This window comes from Dioscorea cayenensis, chromosome 12 (assembly GCF_009730915.1).
Source record: "Dioscorea cayenensis subsp. rotundata cultivar TDr96_F1 chromosome 12, TDr96_F1_v2_PseudoChromosome.rev07_lg8_w22 25.fasta, whole genome shotgun sequence".
Lineage (NCBI taxonomy): Eukaryota > Viridiplantae > Streptophyta > Magnoliopsida > Dioscoreales > Dioscoreaceae > Dioscorea > Dioscorea cayenensis.
The window spans coordinates 910,156-929,748 of NC_052482.1; the positions used below are offsets into that span (position 1 = coordinate 910,156).

At 31.2% G+C, this 19,593-nt stretch overlaps 3 protein-coding genes across 4 annotated transcripts; all 3 read right to left on the bottom strand.

Moving 5' to 3' along the window:
- Nucleotides 1-5,648: 5,648 nt before the first annotated feature.
- LOC120273699 (probable galacturonosyltransferase-like 7) lies at nucleotides 5,649-6,864 on the bottom strand. Its single transcript, XM_039280392.1, has one exon. The coding sequence runs from the start codon at nucleotides 6,835-6,837 to the stop codon at nucleotides 5,752-5,754; it is 1,086 nt and encodes a 361-aa protein (XP_039136326.1). The 5' UTR covers nucleotides 6,838-6,864; the 3' UTR covers nucleotides 5,649-5,751.
- A 6,261-nt stretch (nucleotides 6,865-13,125) lies between these two features.
- Nucleotides 13,126-15,778, bottom strand: LOC120274016. 2 transcript variants are annotated; one of them, XM_039280759.1, is made up of 3 exons: nucleotides 15,715-15,778; nucleotides 13,444-13,544; nucleotides 13,126-13,366 (listed from the first exon to the last, which is right to left on the bottom strand). In XM_039280759.1, exons 2-3 carry the CDS (start codon nucleotides 13,535-13,537, stop codon nucleotides 13,221-13,223), a joined length of 240 nt encoding a protein of 79 aa, XP_039136693.1. In that variant the 5' UTR covers nucleotides 13,538-13,544; nucleotides 15,715-15,778; the 3' UTR covers nucleotides 13,126-13,220. The 2 variants fall into 2 exon arrangements, with proteins under 2 accessions (XP_039136693.1, XP_039136695.1); XM_039280761.1 differs by lacking the exon at nucleotides 15,715-15,778 and adding an exon at nucleotides 13,667-13,726.
- Nucleotides 15,779-18,200: 2,422 nt separating this feature from the next.
- Nucleotides 18,201-18,695, bottom strand: LOC120273748. Its single transcript, XM_039280450.1, has one exon. The coding sequence runs from the start codon at nucleotides 18,693-18,695 to the stop codon at nucleotides 18,201-18,203; it is 495 nt and encodes a 164-aa protein (XP_039136384.1).
- Between the last annotated feature and the right edge of the window lie 898 nt (nucleotides 18,696-19,593).

The window sequence follows — 19,593 nt, forward strand, 5'->3', positions numbered from 1 at the left end:
TTTTTTTTGAAGTTTGAATTAAAGGAAAAGTTTTATTTGATTCAAAACAAAACTAATTTTAATTTACTGTTAGTTGAAATAAATGTTTCTGTTAATAATTAGTAATTGCATTTATTTATCATTTTGATGTTATACAATAATCACTTCTGTTTTTAAGTTGACATAATCAATGTATTACAAAAACAAATTTACAATATATATATATATATATGTTGTTTCCCAAAAAAATTCAATTTCACTCGATTTATAAATTAAATTTATTCATTTCAACACCAAACTCAAGCAACCTTTCAAACATTATATTAGGGTTTATGGTCCCTCTACTTATGTGACTATCTACTATGATTTAATATTATTTAGTCCTTTTATTTGTTCGTTTAGATCAATTAAATATATGTAACAAAAGTTATACTTACCATTTGATTTGGCTCACGTGGCTTGTTTTATATTAACTTTTTTTATGTTAACATAGTGGAGTAAAACCAATGTTAACCTTTATTTTTTCCTGGTATATGTGCAAAACTATAACTTAACCACCGATTTAAAAGTAATAATATATTTTAATAGTATATCTAAAGTAGAGGAATATATATATACAAACAAATCGAGTTTTTAAGGGTATATATAATATTTTGTTTTATTGAGGAGTATATCTGTATATGTATGTATTTAGGTAGATTTATAGAGTTAAATTTATTTATTTATTTCTGAGATAAAGCTGGCAACTGTGTTACTTTTACGGTTGGAAAAAAGCCCGGGGGTTTCTGTGCAAAAGAACAAGAGTTGGTGGACTTTTAGTGAAGAAAGACAAGAGAACTCTTCTTTGTAATTCTTTGTGAACACTAGTGTTTTTGTGGTTCTTTTGTTTGAAGAGTTCTCAAATTCATTCCTTGTTTTCAAAAACAAGAAGAGAACTTTTGCTTATTGATTGAGTTGTTTTTGTGATCATTTGTGTTTCATGTTTGAATAGTCCTCAAATGTATATACTTTGTGAGCATTATTTTTATTTATTTATGGTTTAATTGTCGTATAGGTCCCTATAATTATATACTTTCTATTTTTTAGTCCTTTTAATACTTTTAGGTACAATTAAGTTCTCATATTTGCTTAAGTTGGTCGTTCTAGTCCACAGTAATATTTTTAGGTACAATTAAGTCCTTGCAATTTACACTTGCCCATCTACACCGCGGACTAGAATGACCCAACTTGACTAAATATGAAGACTTAATTGTACCTAAAATATTACAAGGACTAAAAGGGCAAAAAGTACATAATTACAGGGACTTGTATAGCAATTAAACCATATTTATTTATTTGTTTTTTAAAACAAATGACAAACGTTTGTTTCTAGATATATGAGTGTAAGCTACGATATCACTCGTGAGTTAATTCCTCCAATAAAAATTTGAACCCTCACCATCCTGCACACCGTCGCTAACCACATGAATCAAGTGGCTTTGACTGTGAACATTATTTTTGTTCCTTGTTTTAAAGAAAAAAAAAAAAGCTTTGAGGTAATGAATGTTTTATTGGATTTCATTATTTATTTATTTTTAAAATGCTAAGACTTTTTCTTTCATTATTAATGTTGTTTCTTTTTAGATTTTCACCAAGGAAAGAGTTGAAGATTGAGATGGAGATGATGATGAAGAAGAAGAAGAAACTAACAATATATTTTTGGTTTCCAAAATGGTATAATCATAAACTCAAATTGAGTTTTTCTTTTTCTATTCTTAAAATTAAATATATTATTTTTAATTTAGAAGCATATTCCTGAAGCTCTTTTTGTGTGGTATTTTTCACTTGATGAGTCTAAATGCTATGATAGATTCCCTCAATTATTTTGTTTTAAAGTTCTTTGATTTAAGTGATGTTATCAAGAATGACTATGATTTCTGAAGAAAATCCTGCAAAGAAGGTACAAAGATTTACCAGCAGTTCAAACTAAGGTTGATGATAAAAAGAGAAATTCTTTTGAAGATGTGAGACTACTACTATAATATCAAAATTGGAATTTAGATGAAAGAAAGTCGGCTAAATTTTTTAACCAGACACCCAACTATGACCTGTTTTTCATTTTGAGGTCTAGATTTCAATTTGAATCAAAATAATTATCAAATTTTAATTTTGTTTCATTAGGTGATCACCGGAGAGATTTTAGTATATTTTTAATGATTTGATGTTAGAAATTTCTGTCAGCACCTAAGATGGAATTGCTATTTAGGTGGGCAATGTGTTATACATTTGTTGATAGAGAATTTCCGACATCTATATCATTAAAAAGGTAGGTCAAAATCTCACAGATAATCACCCAGTAAAATAAAATTAAAGTTAGTTAACCATTTTGATTCAAATTGAAGTTCGGCCCTCATAATTAAAAAAAAAATCATAGTTTGGTACCCTGTTAAAAAATTGACCAGAAGAAAATCACTAGTACATTTTTGAAAAAAATTCTTTTTCTATCATAAATCTGTCTTTGAACATTTGCAGGTAAACCATTGTACTATACTTGCAGCATTTCCTTGGGAAACCATAATCCTTCTCAATAACATCAATTAAGTGAAAGAATTTTGAAACAAAGTAACTGCTGAAAACTACATCAAAAGTAACTTTTTTTTTAAGGTCTGGTTGTTGTTGTTGTTGTTGTTGAAGGCAAAAGGATAAAGAAGCAGATTTTGTTCATTGGATGTAGAATCTAATGTTGGTAGTTTGGGCCTTTTTTAAGTGGAAGTGTGCATTCTTTTCCTTGTCAAAGACAGCAAAAACATTCTAGTGACCTTTTTATTTATTTATTTTATTTTTTAAGAAATGAAGCATAAATTTCTCAGCCCCTAAAAATAAACACTAACATTTGTTTTTATAAAATATATAATTGTTGATATGATGATACTCAAGATCTTCTAATCAATATACACACACAAATAATATATATAGAGAGAGATTATAATTTAAGGATATCCCTAGATTATTGTTCTTTAGGAACGTTTTACTTACAGTGGTTGGATCATTATTCAATAGCTGTTTATTTATATAAATATTGTACATCATTTATTGTTCACAATTATTGTATGACACTGTAAAATGCGTTTTTCTCTGTTTATGATTATCACAGTCGTCGGATTACTATCCGACGGCTACTGTAAACGTTCATAGATTTGAAATCTAGTGATGTCCCTAGATTACCAGTCCTCATATATATATATATTTATATACAAACAACGATGGATGCCCAAATTAAAAATCGTAAAAAAAAAAAAAAAAACAAACATTATTCTTACCACTTACTTTTTTTCTCAACTCTCCCTACATAAATTAATGGGAACAAAAAATTGAGAGCAAGAGGCAGCTTGCTATCTATAAAATTTTCCAATTAGCTTCTTATCAGAACTGTGTATAAATAAATATAACATGTAATTCCTGATTTCTATGAGTAATGCAAACCCTATAAATCTTTATGCCACATAACAATTTAATTATGCATATAAAGAAATCAGATAAGTAGAGCTTGCTGTTAATAAAATTTTCAGTCAGCTTCTTATCAGAACTGTATATAAATAAATATAATCTGTAATTCCTGATTTCAATAAGTATGCAAACCCTATAAATCTTTATGCCATACAACATTTAATGCATATAAAGAAATCAGATAGGTAGTCCACTGATGAATGAATAATATTTTGTTTGCAAAAGATAACAAAGTAAGCACATGGGATGATGATCAAGTTAATATTAATATATATATATATAAACAATAGCTGGATGTCAACTTGGCATCAGGCTTGAAATAGTTCCAATCATGAAATAACACCATCACTGGTCCATTTGTTCCAACCCACCAACAGCTGTGTCTTCTATAGATTCATTCCAACTCACCAAAATCATCCACATAATATATATTTTTATAATTTCCTCAAATTATAAATTCCCCTATAAATCCAAAAAAAAAAAACCAAGAAAAATCTCCATAATTTCACAAGCCTCATTCAATGTAATTCTCTTGCTTTCTCTAATTTCACTCAATGCAAACATAGACTTCATTAGTTTCCTCTAATTACACTCAATCCAAACACAACCTATGATTAGAAATGCAATTAAGAAACATTAAGAAAACATAGTTTTAACATGCAAACTAAACTAATCATCTGTATAGTTGGTATAGAACAATCACAGGACCCACTCAAAGAGCAAGAAGCAAAGAGCCTTCAAGTTCAAGTACCACAATAAACAAAAGAAAACCTTCTATAGTGGTCCAAGTGTACATCAAGCCATACACACTAGCCTACAACTAAATTGTTCTAGAATTATCTATCACCATGCTTATCTTGCACAAAAACTAAACTTAATGTCAAGATAATTAGAGAAGAAAGCAAATGTTTAGTGGTTTAAGAGTGATTAAAGAAGTGATTTTGGAGGTGATTGGTAGGGTTAAAGTCTAACAGTGACACGTGTGGAGGACGAAAAGAGTAAGGAAGTGGGGCCCAACTCAATGAGTTCATTCCCATTGGCTAAGTGCTTTCCTAGTGGCCAGTCTCAAGTGTTAGTGTGGTTTTCTTGGCTTCTAATAATGCAAAAATGACCCTTCACCTTCTTTTCTTCACTTCTGTTTATTTTCACACCATCTTAACACCAAACAAGTTAAAAATATTTTTTTAAAAACATAAAACACCATATATTTATATAAACTTTCATATGTCTGACAAATATATTACTTGCCATATTCCACAATGCAACAGATGAAAACAAAACTTACATATTAAATGTGTTTGATTCAAAAGAATTAAATTTCTAGATTCTTTAATACTAAAATTAAAATAATCACTCCTGAAAAAAAAATATATATATACATATATCTGTTTGTCCATGCCTTTTAAAAAATATACATTTTAAAAATTGGATATTTTATTATTTTTACAGTAGAACGATCGTAGTTCTTTTCTTGCCAAATGAGAGATTGAGAGATCTAACTCCATGTCAGAGGTGATTAGTTTGTCCAACTTAATAATAATATAAAAAAAGATATTTTTAAAAAATATTAGTCTTTATTAAATGCAAAACAAACATATTATTTAGACCCAATTTAAATAAAAAATCGATAGAATGAGAAATCCCAACTTATATATCTAAATTTAAAATTTTCCAATTAACAAACTATCTAATAGTTATATTATTCTATTCATAAGAACAACTAATAAAAGTGCAATGCGGCCAATAACAAACCATTCCAATAATATATATATTCATGAGCAATAAAATCATGGACAAGGAACAAAGAACAAGAATGTACTGACTGAAACTACCAAGACATTGTGAACAAAATCCAATAAAAATTCTAAAGATTTAAAAAAAGGAGGCAAAAAAAGGTTTGATGAAGGGACGGGTCGGTCACAAAATAGTGTGGCTGCCACCGAAGCCACGCCACGCCAGCTAAACACACAACCTATGCTATTAGCCTACTTCCCCAATCCCTGATACTTATTCTTTGCCTATATATATATATATATAATAATAATAATAATATTAATATCCAAAGAATATGGGACCCCAAATGCCTTTTGGCTTCATTAGCCGTCCAAGTAAAATGACAGAACATGTGAAAATAAATAACTCATTTTTTTTTTTTATTATTTTCAATGAAAATGGTGGAGAAATAGAAAAAAAAAAAAGTGGAATAAAAAAAATAAAATTACAAATAAAAAATCAGACAACAAAAAAAAATTATAATAATAATAATAATAATGGTAATGTGAGGTGTTACCGGGAGTTGGCGGTGGGACCGTACAGGTCGTAGGGGGCCCACAAAGCGTCTAGGGGGCATGGGTTGTTGGAATCGAGACGAGCCCAAGGCTTGCCGCTGCCGCTCCAGTGAAGGAGGCTGACCGGCCCCGGATGGAGATCCCGGCAGCTGCCCTTCACGTTGTCACCGCCGAGACCGTGCTGGTTCCATCGGTGCTCGATGGGCGCCACGTGTCCTGCGAAAACGAGAAGGAACGGTGGAAGAGAACCGAGCTCGTAGATCCGACCGGCTGAGCCGGTGCCGCCGAGCTTTTGAATTTCCATCCACTTCTCGATGCTTCTCGTGAACCCTGATTTCCGCCATTGATGGAGATCGATGACCATCACGCCGGTGTTGAAGTAGCACGGCCGGCGGCCGGAGAAGGTTCCGGCGAGGTGGGGATCCGACCAGAAGCGATTGGTGAAGTATTTGGTGAAGTTGGCGTGGCAGTACTCGGGTGCGCCGATGGCGCGTGAGCCGAGACTTGTGCGCCAGAGCTTGGCGACGTCGTCGACGAGGATGAGATCGGAGTCGAGGTAGATGACACGGCGGACGCAGGGCTCGAGGAGGTCGGCGAGGTAGTTGCGGGCGTAGTTGAGGGGTTGCTCGAGCGCGGAACGAACGGAGGTGGAGATGAGATTGCGGACGCGGTCGGGATCGAAGTAGTAGACCTTGAAGTGGAGATCGGGGAAGGCGGAGCGGACTACGGTTTCGAGCTTTGGTTCGGAGATGAGGAAGTGGAAGAAGATGCTCTCCGGGCAAAGGGCGTGCTGGAGTACGGAATGGACGGCGGCGATCGAGCCGCGGAGGTAGTCTTCATCGAGGGTTATCGCGATATGGACGAGAGATGGCTCGCAGATGGTAGTGTTCTCGTCGATTCCAGCGCCGCATTCGGCGGCATTGCGGAACGCCGGGGCTTGCCGGAATGAGAACCGGTCCGGCGAGGCGAACCGGCGAGGCGATCGGATGGCTTCGGCGGGGGGAAAGGATTGAAGGGATGGGAATAGGATAATGGTGAGCAAAGCGGCGGCGAAGAAACCGGAGATCCTCATGATCCACTGCATCCTCCGCTGCCGATCACCGCCGGCGGATTTCCTCCGGCGACGGCGGCGGGGATTGAAGTCAAAGAGATCGGCGAGAAGGAGAAACCCTAGTGTTGTTCCCTTCACCACCGCCAGCGTGGTGGGAGGGGGTGATTGTAAGGAGGCGGTGATGGTATCGCCCGGTCTTCAGGGTTTGGATCGCTTAGGAAGCAAGCAAAGTCGGCGCGAATCCAAAGAGAAACCCGTTGGAGGCTTGACCACCCCGATAACGGCACTCGCGGTACGCTTCTCCGCCCTTAACTCCTCTTTCTCTTCACTTTTCTTCCGCGCTTCAGCTCCTCTTTGGTCTTCTTCTTCTTCTTCCGCTGCCGCAGCGAACAACAAAACAGGTACATATTCCCGATAACTCCTGTTTTTTTTTTAAATTTTATTTTTAAGTAATTAAATTGCTTATTTCCATTAATTTTTTACTAATTATTAATTAGTATTATATAATGAGGGATTTGTCATCGCGAGAGTTGTAGTATAAGGGTAGAAAGGTAAATTTAGGGAGGAGGTTGACACGTGGAGAGAATCTAGGGGTGTTTGTACGGGAGCGGTCAGGATGATCTCACACTGATAATAGTGTGGGGCGTCGTATGGCCGTCTCATCGCCGACAGTGTCTGGCCTCTGTGCCTCGGGATATGTACTGCCGAGGATCAACAGCTGGCTCGCACTTTAGCATTGAAGTGGCGGGAAAAACTTGCGGGTTTTTTCATCCTGGCTGAAGTTTAAATTCTGTTTGCTTCGTGGATATCCAATAGGAGATTGCCACCTGGCGTCCTAGATGAAAATGTGCCTACGTGTCAGTTTCCCCTTGGAATTGTGATTAATTATCGGTAATTAAAGGATTTTATGGGAGAAATCACTGGTAATGACCACTAAATACTAAAGTGGTTAGACTTAAAAATCTTGCCTTTTGTGATACTTAGCACTGTTTAATATACTATGGGTCGTCAGTACTATTTAATGGTGACAGTGTGAGTTCTCTACCATAGAAATAATTTTTTTTTTTTCTTTAAAATTGTATGATAAAAAGATTTATTTCTACATAATCATTAAGTTATTGTAATTGGTACTTCAATATGACATTGTATATTATAGAACAGTATTATTTTATGGTCAAGGTGTGAGTCTTTTATAAGAAAAATAGTATTTTTTTACTCCTTCAGAATTATATGTCATAGAGATTTATTTTTAAGAGTTCAGGTTTTAAACTCTCATAATTGGTACTTAGTACTGTTCACACATTATATATTATGGGTCATTATTATTTGATGATCATAGTGTGAGTCCCTTATAAAAAGAACAATAGTTTTTTTACTCTCAAAAGTTACATAATAAAGATATTTATTTATAGGGGTCGTTAAACTATCATAATTAGTAGTTCTCTACATCTGCTTGGCGCCACTTTCACTTTGACGCCACTTGACATCTTTGTAAAAAATTAATTGGGTGAAATGAAAGGCACAATGAGGAATATTATAAGGTGATTCTAGTGACGATTATGATGATTAGTTAGGAATTAAAAAGGATTAGTGTAGTAATGTGATGGAATCCCTTCAACAGCTTTCATCCTTTCTGAATCATGGATTGTGATGGTTCAACAGGTGGAATTCGGAAAGATGGAAATTTCCAATTGCTGGACACCATTGCATTCTAAAATGAGTGGATGTGTTTTCTTAAGTTAGTTTATTAAGTTGTGGATTAAGATAACAAGGTTTTTGCAGTTGTTAGAAGCTCACAAACTATGATAAATATATTTGTTAATCAATCAAAATCATACTCAACTTAATTAAATGAAAAGTCACTATCTCAATATTTCCACATGTCAAAAACCCGGGACGATGTAAATGCATTGGGTGTGTCGCTTAACTCAATTTGCTATCATAAGTTTAAATAATGGACAAAAAAAAAAAAAGTAACTTGTGTAGTTCGGAGCAATATTTTTAAAAAAATATAAATAAAAAAATTATATAATTCTCAACACTTTAGATATATTAGAACTAGATCTTCTGGGAGCGGAAATGAAGGTCAAATCTGTCGTAATACAGGATAAAGATACATAATATATTTAGAAAACTACGCATAACCTAACATATAGTTTGTCTATATTTATATTAAAAAAATTTATAATTTAATTTTTAGATATGATTAGTGATTTTAATTCATAAGGATCAATATTAGATAATTTTGTAATATAAAAATTAACAAATTTTAGAGACTGAATTGAGATGCCTAACTTTAAACCTACATCTTAATCTTTAATCATGCATTACACACTCTGCTTACCTAATTAAATCTATTTATGATCTATCACTTGACCTCAAAACTCATGCCATGGTATCTTATAATTAAATTTGAATGCTCTTATTATTATAGGCAGTTAGAACTAAATAGAAATTATAAGAAGAGAACTAAAAAAAGAAAGAAGCACCCGGAGACTTGAATGAGTTGAAAGGTAGCAAATGATTGATTGATCACTAAGAAGCAAAGTCAATAAATGATAAGATACATAATGCTTGTTGTGTAAGACTTTATATCAAGATGGATGTCTAAGGTTTCCCAAAGAATACTTGGATGGCACGTTTAGGGCCACGTACTCATCATACTTTTTCCTTTTTGAATGAATATTTAAAGTGTATTCTTCCATTTGCATCCAATTAAATCACAAGCATAAAAAACTCATTTTTAATTATGTCAAAAAGTAAAAGTACTTACTTTTTAATATCTTTAACTCTTTATATTTCAACTTACCGTAGTTTATGTGTAATTATTAATTAATGGGTCTAATAGTTTTTTTCCCAAGTTTCATTTATTTACATATTATCCCACTAAGTTTGGGTATTTTCAAAAAGTTTTTTTTTTACAACTCATTTTTATATTTTTTTTTATCATAAAAATAACTGATATTGACGGAAATATTTCTCAATTTGTTAAATTAAAACACATAATATTAAAAAAAATTAAATATTAAACAAAAATATCATATTTTAAATAAAAATTTATGTGACTACACAAAAACACTCAATATTAAACGAAAATTGTACATTTTAAGTGAGAAAGTATGTGTTATAAAATAAAATAAATTGATAGACTAAGCTGTTTTAACTTAAAAATAATCTGTCAGAAAAAATAAGGATTGTTTGGTAAATGCAAATATCAAATAGTATGTTTGGGATGTTTTAAAATTTTCAGAAGTTATAATTTTTTTTTTTAGAATTTATTGCTTATTTTTTGGACCAATGATGTAAGCATTGGCTAAGACATAACTAAATGATTAAGCTTAAAATGGAAAGGCGGAAAACTAGACACATCAACAGAAAACAATGAACATGGATTGAAGTAGATATAATAATAAAAAGCGCACTCCTTTTTTTTATTAATGTGATAATACTATAAAATTATGAATTTGAACGTCTTGGTATTACTTTCCTTTTTGTGTAACTAATTTGTTAGTTAGTACTCCCCAATTAGATTAGTTACAATTAGGGACAAATTTAAGATTACGTGGCCAAAGTCATTGTCATGAAAAGAGAATTTGATTACGTTTCATCATATTAATAATATTGCCATGCAATGTGACATATAAATATATAGTTAAGGGTATAAGAGTTCCTTTAGGACACCTGGAAATAGATAGGGTCCTCCAAAGAAGAGATTGGGTTAGAACTTTAAATTCATAATAATTATTTCATGATATGATTTAAATTAAAAAATATTATCTATGTACAATCTATTTTGTCTTTGTCCAAAAAAAAATAAAATCTATTATGTTGAAAAATAGGTTATATCAGATAAATTCTTCTTCTTCCAACTCTATGGTGTTGTATGCATAAGGGTATATTTGTAATTTGGTTATTTCAGAAGGGTAGAGGTGTCAAAATATAACTCAACCTATCAAAATATATTTGTAATTTTTTTTTTCAATATATATTCTCTTAAAATATAGAGACTTTTATAAATATTATTTATAATCACCCATTAGTTAATCTTTAAATAAATTTATTAAAAAATCCTTTTACCCGTTGTTTAAATACCTTGGGCACTAATTTTAAGTACATGTAACGTGTGTAGATATCAACATTGTGTAAATATGTATTTTTGAAATATATTATAATTAACTAAAACTTAAAATATAAAAATAAAATATATAGAAAATAAAAATAAAATTTTTATATTTATAAATGAATTAATCTACTTTCTGTCCAACATAAAATAATAGTAATTATTTAATTCGGTTTAAAAACATTTATGTATGTAGAAAAAGCTTAATTATGGTTATGAATAAAAGGAGAAATTTCATGACAGTATGCGGGCAATTTTAAGCTTTTATAAATATGCATTCATATATAAATTTTAATTTATTTTAAATATGTTACATACATTGAATTTATACAATTAATTAAGTATTGTATATCACGATAGTCAATGGACAACCCAAAAATTAAAACCATTGACGATATATATCATCTTGAACATATTTCGTATTAGTCTATCTCACATAACAAATTTTTAAAGAGTCATTAAATCACCGTAATTAGTGTACTTCCATACATGTCTAGCATTTATTGTGTTTATCAAAATAATAATTATTATAAATAAATAGATAAATAAAATAATTATGTAAATTAAAATTGTTTTAATAATATATTTATAAATGAATTAATAATTTCAGTCAGGTTGTGCATAAATGGTGACCTGAACCTCTACGTACAAATGCATTATAACACCCCCTACACAAGATTGCTTTAAAAACAGAACACATAATTATTATTTATTTTATTTTTTAATTTTTTAAATACAACAAGCACTTATCAAGGACATTGTACAAACATGGAGTAAACTTAATAAGCACTTTTACTCTTATTTTGAGCAAATTTTTGGGTTTGATCTCGAATTTTTCTTCAAATGAATACCTTATATAAAAAAATCATTACCAATAGACTAAGTGATCATTGATAAAAGGATTTATTTCGTATTTCAACATTATAAGCTAAATTACTACTGCCAATTTGTTCACTGTAAAAAAAAAAAAAAAAAGTTAGGTTAAAAAATGCATGCATTTAGAATTTTAACTTAAAACATTCATTCATGAATGGAGTTCCTGCAGCTGAATCTGACAACACTAACTATTATTTGAACACCTCTGAACATAAACCAAACCTATTAATCAGTTTTGTCATTTATACTGACATAAAAGATGATGCTTTAAAACTCTTTCATCTTCTTGTTATTTATAGAGATTTGATATGCAATAACTTTACTGTAAGGTCATTAAATATGACTCCAGGTAACCTAATTCCAGTTCAGTGTGTGTTAAACATGACAAAATAAATAAGGTTAGATAAGACACAATAATTTTATTGTTTTAGTATTATGGTCAACAGACTATGAATAGTTTGTGTGATTATTATTGCTAAAGAACCTTTAATCTACAACATTGATCTCACTGTAAAAAAATATATGTATACCATGGGTTGTTGATTGATCAGATCTAAAGTACACTGAATGCAATAGTATCACAAGTCTCCAGCTATGAGTCTAAACTTACAGCATAAACTCCGTGTCACTAGAGTAAAGGAGCGCTTATTATTCTCCCTAGTCATGTACCCCTGATTTTAAATGTATTTGTCATATTTCGCCAAAAGATACGACAAAAGAAAAAAGAAATAAGGTTGGGAGATTATCAAGCATGTTTCATTAAATAGACCGGACTAAGATAAATGCCCAAAAGGCATCATGTCCTCATAGAAATCTAAGGATAAATATAATAATATATATCCAAGAATTGTCCAGGTTGTGACAATTTTAATCAATGGTTTGGTCCAATGGAACATGAGAAAATTTAGTCTTTGTATGGTACAACCCTGTTGTACTAAGCATGCTATCATAAATATTTGTCATGTCCTGTGCATACTTTGTCTCATTTAAACACTGTGCCTGAACGAACATATTGAATTGAAGACTATGAATAGAAGACAAAGAATCACAAGAAGATTATAATACAGTACAAGAGCAAGACTTTTAAATTTCTATAAAACAAAAAAATCAGAATATTTTCTTTTCTTGAATAATGAGAAGTTAATGTGAGGCTCTTTTGCTTTGGTTATTGAGAGCACTAATTTGTAATCCAGATTAATTGCATTCAAAATGCAGGAACAAAGAGATGTTATTATAAAATCTCTGAGAATAGTGTTAGCTTCCATTCAATTATTATTTCCATATTCAGGCCAACAGAAACAAAAACACAAGAAAATGAAGCTGGATTCATCAGATGAAAGAAAAAAGAAAGTGAAAGAATTAATTTAGCCTTTTAGCAAGAGATTGGAAGCAATGCAAATCTGTAGCGATGAAATTCACCTTACGCTTCGGATTGCTTGACGATAAAATTTTGGCGACTTATCGGGTTCATGACAACCGGTGGTCCGGCAGTGCGCGGCCAGGCCTGAAATTTCTTATCAGTTGCTTCCCACCATTCTTTATCAGTGATAGTTTTCGGTGTTGTGCCTAGTTTCAGTGTAATGCAATGAGTAAACTCAAACTCAATTAAACTAAATTTCGACAGATTTAGGGAATTTACAAACCTCCAAATATCTTCTTATCAGAAACAATAGTATCACATACATACGCAATCACACAGGTTCCTGCCAGAGCTCCAGTGATGCATTTTGCTGCCATTTTCAATCTGCAAAAGAACCTCTATTTGAAGTAAAATACAGTAAAAACAAGAAGAAAAAGTTTTAACTCAGTGACTTCTAAAGAATATATAACAAAATGAACAACAAGAAAAAAATCCACTGACTATACCATTCCAATAAGTACCGGTGCATAATTTTCAAGATTAAAATTCTTGTAGCAATAAATTGTACATTGAATAGGTAAGAGAGGAATTTCCAAGTGCTAAGAGTTTGGATCTTAAAGAAGGCATTTCATCATAAATGCCATGTTACTAAGTATATATAGATGTATAATACCGAAATTCCCTTCTTATAAGTGTTTGACAAACTGTCACATTTTCCCAAGACATCTTAATTTCAACATCAGACACTGATCATAAAATTTTCTCAAGCAACAAAATCAGAATCAAAGAAGCTTCAAGAGCATAAACAGTCTCAAAACCTTCATTCAAAATAAATGTTCTTTTCCAATCATCCAACCAATGTATTTTAAGGGTATCATCACAACACCTTTAACTTCATCTCAACCAAGCACAGTAACTAAAGATTTTAATGAAATGTTCTTATGATTAATTGATAGAAACCTATAATTACTGTATTTGGCTTGACTACCCATTCTCAAACAGCCTCGAGCTGAGTTCGAATCTGAGTCAAACTCAAAATACCGGTCCGTCTCAACCCCAGACCGGCCTCAAGAAGGCCAACCAATCGCGGTATCTATTAGTGAAAAAAGAAAAATATGATCTAGACATATCAATAGATCGACCCGGAAACAACAATGATTAATTACTATTGCTGTAAATAGACAGGATAAAATATAGATGCAGTACAAATAAAATGCAGTCCCTTTTTCATATATATATATATTGAGCTTTCAAGCCAAACTTGTACAAACCACTCAAAGTTCCAGCTTGAAAATCAAGCTCAAATTTGTTTCCTTATTTTTCAATAGAGCAGAGTTTGAACTGCTCACAAACTGTTTGATCATTTACCACCATATTCGCAAAATCTTTCTTTATTTGATTAGCCACCTTAATTGTCCAACAAACCAAAATTTCTTCTTATTTTCTAGACATTTCCTTAATTTGCCTTCAACACAAACAAAATAAATTTCTCAGGCCCTCAGATTAACATACCATTACAACAAAATGCAAAACATTAAATACAAAATTATCAATAAAAATGCGTTGAAAATCAATAAATTTTTTTTTCCAATAATATAAATTACCCAAATGACGCATGTCAAGTCTAAATCAAAATAATAAAAGAGCTCTTTCATCATAACCAATATTGATGCTTTTCAATATATAACATCATTAACAAATCATATAAAAACGAACACATTTAGATTAACAAAACTTTCAAAAAGTCATATAAAAAGGGCGCTTGTAGTTTATTATTCAAAAAAAAAAAAAAAAAAACCTTCAAAATAACTAACAAATTCACAGAATCAAACACCATAGATAACATCTACAGATCAAATCACAATGCAAGAAATGATATTCCATAATCATCAAGGCCAAACCCCTAAAAATCAATAGAAAATTCATTGTTCAAACAACAAGATAAATTCCTAAAATGATGCAAATAAGTCCAAATCAATATAATGAAAGAAGTCCTTCATGAGACCAATCTGATGCTTTTTAAAATATAACATCAATAAAAAAAATAAAATAAAATAAAATTAACAAAAGCTTCAAAACAACTAACAAATTATAGAAATCAAACAACATTGATAAAATATGCAGATCAAATCAAAATGCAAGCAATGATCCATGATCATCAAGCCCAAATCCCTAAAGATCAATAGAAAATTCACTGTGATGATTCTCAATATATATAACATCATGAATAAATCATACAAAATAAACAAATTAAAATTAACAAAAAATAAAAATAAAAAATAAAAACCAACAAATTCATTGAATCACACTGCATAGATAACATTTAATCAAAATGCAAGCAATGAGCCATGATCATCAAGGCCAAAACCCTAGAAATCAATAAAAAAAATTCATGGTTTCCGTCTTAAATGCATTGATAAATCTCAAGAAACAAATCAAACATTAATGAATCCGCCATTTTCGCAGCTCCAAACGCAGTTGCCGATCTGAGAACAGTGATCTGAAAACAAGATACCGATGGGAAATCGAAGAGGAGAAGGTTCGATCTATATACCTCAATGAGCCGCCGCCGATGGCGAGAGAGAGAGAGCGAGAGAGAGAGGTTTTGAAGGCAATCTCAATGTGGAAACCCGGGTACTATATATATATATATATATATATCAGAGTTTAAGTCATGTACATATTACTGTAGATGTACATTATCAGTCGTTAAATAATACGAGTTAATGTGAAAATCCGGGTACCAAATATATACACATATATATATATCAAAGTTTAAATCATGTACATATTACTGTAGATGTTCATTATCAGTCGTTAAATAATACGAGTTAATGTGAAAATCCGGGTACCAAATATCTATATATATATATACACCAGAGTAAGTTATGTGCATATTACCCTTTATCACGGATGTTATATATATATATATATATATATTCATAAGGAATATCAATCCTTTATGGATGTCTATTATTAGCCATTGGATTTTGATCTGACGGCTAACATTAATAAACAATAAATACTGTTTGGAATAATATAATAGTGTTTTATCAATATCAATTGTTGGATCGTGATATAACGGCTGATAATTAGACATCCATAGATTTTTTTTATCTATAGATGTCCATAGGAAATGTAAATTCATATATATATGGGTTTAAGTTTCTATATATTATTGTTTATGTAATGTTTATTTATAGTTATTGGATGATGATTTACAGACTATTATTTATATACATGTTATATAAATTTATTATTTATGGTCAATGTATTGTGTAATATTATTTAATATTGTTTATGAATGAATTTTAGCTACTAGATGATGATCCAACGGCTACTGTGTATATTTATAGATTTCAAATCTAGAGATGTTCCTATTATTGTTTATTAGAAATGTTAATTTATGGTCATTGGATAATGATTTAACATATATTATTTATATAAATGTTGTATATATTTACTATTTATGATCACTATACTATGCAATAATGAGCAATACTTTTTAATACTGTTTATGAATGGATTTTAGCTGTTAGATGATGATCCAATAACTACTATGGACATTTTTAGATTTCAAATCTAGGGACGTCTCTAGATGATGGGTCTTCTATATATATTATATAACTTTATTTCTAAATTTTATGGATGATTTTATAATTATTTTGGGAATTTTAAAAAATAATGAAAATTTAGAATAATATTTAAATTTATCTTATTAAAATTTTTAGTGAAATATTATTGAATGTTCTATAAAATATTAAAATGCGAAGAGTTCAAGTCTCTCATTTTTAAATGACTTCATTATATTAGCGTAATTATGAGCAAATGGTCCTCGTAGTTGAGACTTATGAGTTATGAATGATTTTATTTTATATTTTTTAAATTATAATGAAATGATTTATAGTCGGACTTGAGTTAATTGTGGTTGAAATTTAACTTGGCCATAGACTTATTTGCGCATGAACAATATTCAATTTAATAATTTATTATGATATATATATATATTTACTAATAATTTTTATAAATATGTCAATTTACCCTATATCTTGGAAATCCTAGGCATTTTGACACACGCACTTAATTTACCCATATTTCATGTAAATAAATAAATAAATAAATTATTACTATTATTATTATTATTATTTTGAAACAATTTTAATTTTACCTTGCTAGTTTTTGTGGGTTTTAATATGGGTATTATTTAAAAAAAAAAATGCATGTTATCTCTGTTGACAATTTAGTCCATTTTATAATTAATACAAAAGTGATGTTTGGAGTCTTTGGACACTACCATTTCCATATTTCTCATTAATGCACTACCATTTCCATACTTTTCATATTTTATTAAATTATCTGGTTGCAAATATGCCCTATCCATATTTTTCAACATATTTTTCATTATCCAACACTAAAGACCACTTCTTCAATTTTTTTAATAAATTTTATTTTATAATTTAATTAATTTTAAAAATAAAAATCATACAATCTAAAAAAATAATAAAAAATATTTCTCACTCAAAAAATAAATCGTACTATAAAAAGTTTAAAATCAAGATTTCTAAATCTCTAGATCACAAACACAAATAGTTATCAATCTTGCTAGCTATTAAAAATATTCTTTAATTTTTTCATAATTTATTAACTTAATATGGCTTATCCATATCTTTCAACATATTTTTCATTATCTAATACTAAAGATCACTTCTTCAAATTTTTTTTATAAATTTTCTTTATAATTTGACTAATTTTTTAGAAATAAATTTTGATCATAAAAAGAAAGAATAAGAAATATATTTCATAAAAAAAAATAAATCATAATCTAAAAATTTTAAAATCGAGGCCTCTCAGTTATAAACATGAAGAAGCTAGTCTATTAAAAATATTCTTCAATTTTTTATATAAATAAATATAACAAAAATCATATTCCCAACATTCTCCAAAATCATTTTATTATTATTATTATTATTTAAAAATAAAAAAAAACATAACACCACACTCCCACAACTCAAAAACCTCCATCACGATCCAGCCGTACATTCAATCACCGCCATTACCAACGGCCAAGATCTCTCCACTCTCCAACGCCCTATATATCTCCACCAAAACCCTCTCATCGTACTCCTTCTCCGTCGTCGAGCTCCCAAACCCTCCGCCATTCCCTCCGATCGTCGCCGACCTCTCCAACCCCAGCATCATCCTCACATACCCATCCCTAATCGACGTCAATATCCTCATCGGCGTCGCCGTCGCCGTCCCAAACCCCGCCCTATAGCCTCCGATCATCGCCGACCTCTCCAACCCTAGCATCGTCCTCGCATACCCATCTCGGATCCACGCCAGTATCCTCCTCGGCGTCACCTTCCGCAGCCGCCGCCATACCTTGATCCGGATCCTGATCCCTCTCCGCCGCTCTTCACCCAGCTCCGTCCGATCCACTCTTCTCCGCCACCATCGCCGCCCCGCCGGTGCTTCCAGCCTCTCATATACTCTTCGTTTCCAGTAAGTCTTTAATCCATTGTTGAATTTCTCCATTTTTGTTGATTTTTGGATGGATTTTTTGGGGTTTTTTTTTTTTCTGGGGTTTGGGGAAGAGGGTGGGGGGATATAATGGAGCTGGGATTTGGTTTTCGCTTTTTAGTTCGCGGTTGGGAAGCGGGTTGGCATCATTTGTTTGGTTTGGTTAGGGTCACATCACCGTCCTGAAAATTTCCTTTTTTCGATGTTTATTGTACAACCATCTTCACTCGGTGCAGTTCTTCAAAAATTTATTGTCACTGACAAGGACCTGTGTCTTGCCAAATTTCTGCCCATAATAAAGTAAATATACAACAAAAGTTTTCTTAAAAAAAATTATAATTTTTTTTTAGCTCATATGATCAAACAGTGGAGTATGTAGGAATATTGTAAAACTTTATGAACAGTTAGTTATTAATAATAGAGTGGTCGTTGTTTATTATTATTATTATTATTAAAAAATTAAGATGTAATTACAGCTGAAATCACGAAGAAGGATATATTTTTGATAATGAAAGAGTGAGTAGTAGCATCTACGTATGGATTTTATTCGCACTTGCTTCATAAAGTTGTGCACTCTTTTTTGGTATTGGTTTAATTATTTATTTATAAAAAAAATCTTTTATAGAGGCTTAGGGTGCGTTTGGTTCGGAAGTAGTCCACCGAAGTGGTGGAAAGTCTTGCAGTCACTTGCTACCGAGTGAAAATTTCGATTAAGTGTTGGGTTCATGTGTTTAGTTGAAAAAGTGTCAAATCACTAACTACTTTTTGTTTAATCGATGAAAGTTAAAATTTAGAAAATGATGGAAATGAAACTTCTACTCATCGACTCGTTATGGGTGAGATTCTCATTTTTGTCATTATTGGATTGAGAAACTTTTATAATTATTTAAAATTATAAATTTAAAAAATATTT

What these genes read in the sequence shown, in the direction of transcription:
- LOC120273699 (XM_039280392.1), bottom strand. Translation starts at nt 6,837, where the DNA reads ATGCAGTGGATCATGAGGATCTCCGGTTTCTTCGCCGCCGCTTTGCTC.
- LOC120274016 (XM_039280759.1), bottom strand. Translation starts at nt 13,537, where the DNA reads ATGGCAGCAAAATGCATCACTGGAGCTCTGGCAGGAACCTGTGTGATT. An exon ending in TGATAAGAAGATATTTGGAG is followed by an intron (nt 13,367 to 13,443) that starts GTTTGTAAATTC and finishes CACTGAAACTAG; the next exon opens with GCACAACACCGAAAACTATC.
- LOC120273748 (XM_039280450.1), bottom strand. Translation starts at nt 18,695, where the DNA reads ATGGAGAAATTCAACAATGGATTAAAGACTTACTGGAAACGAAGAGTA.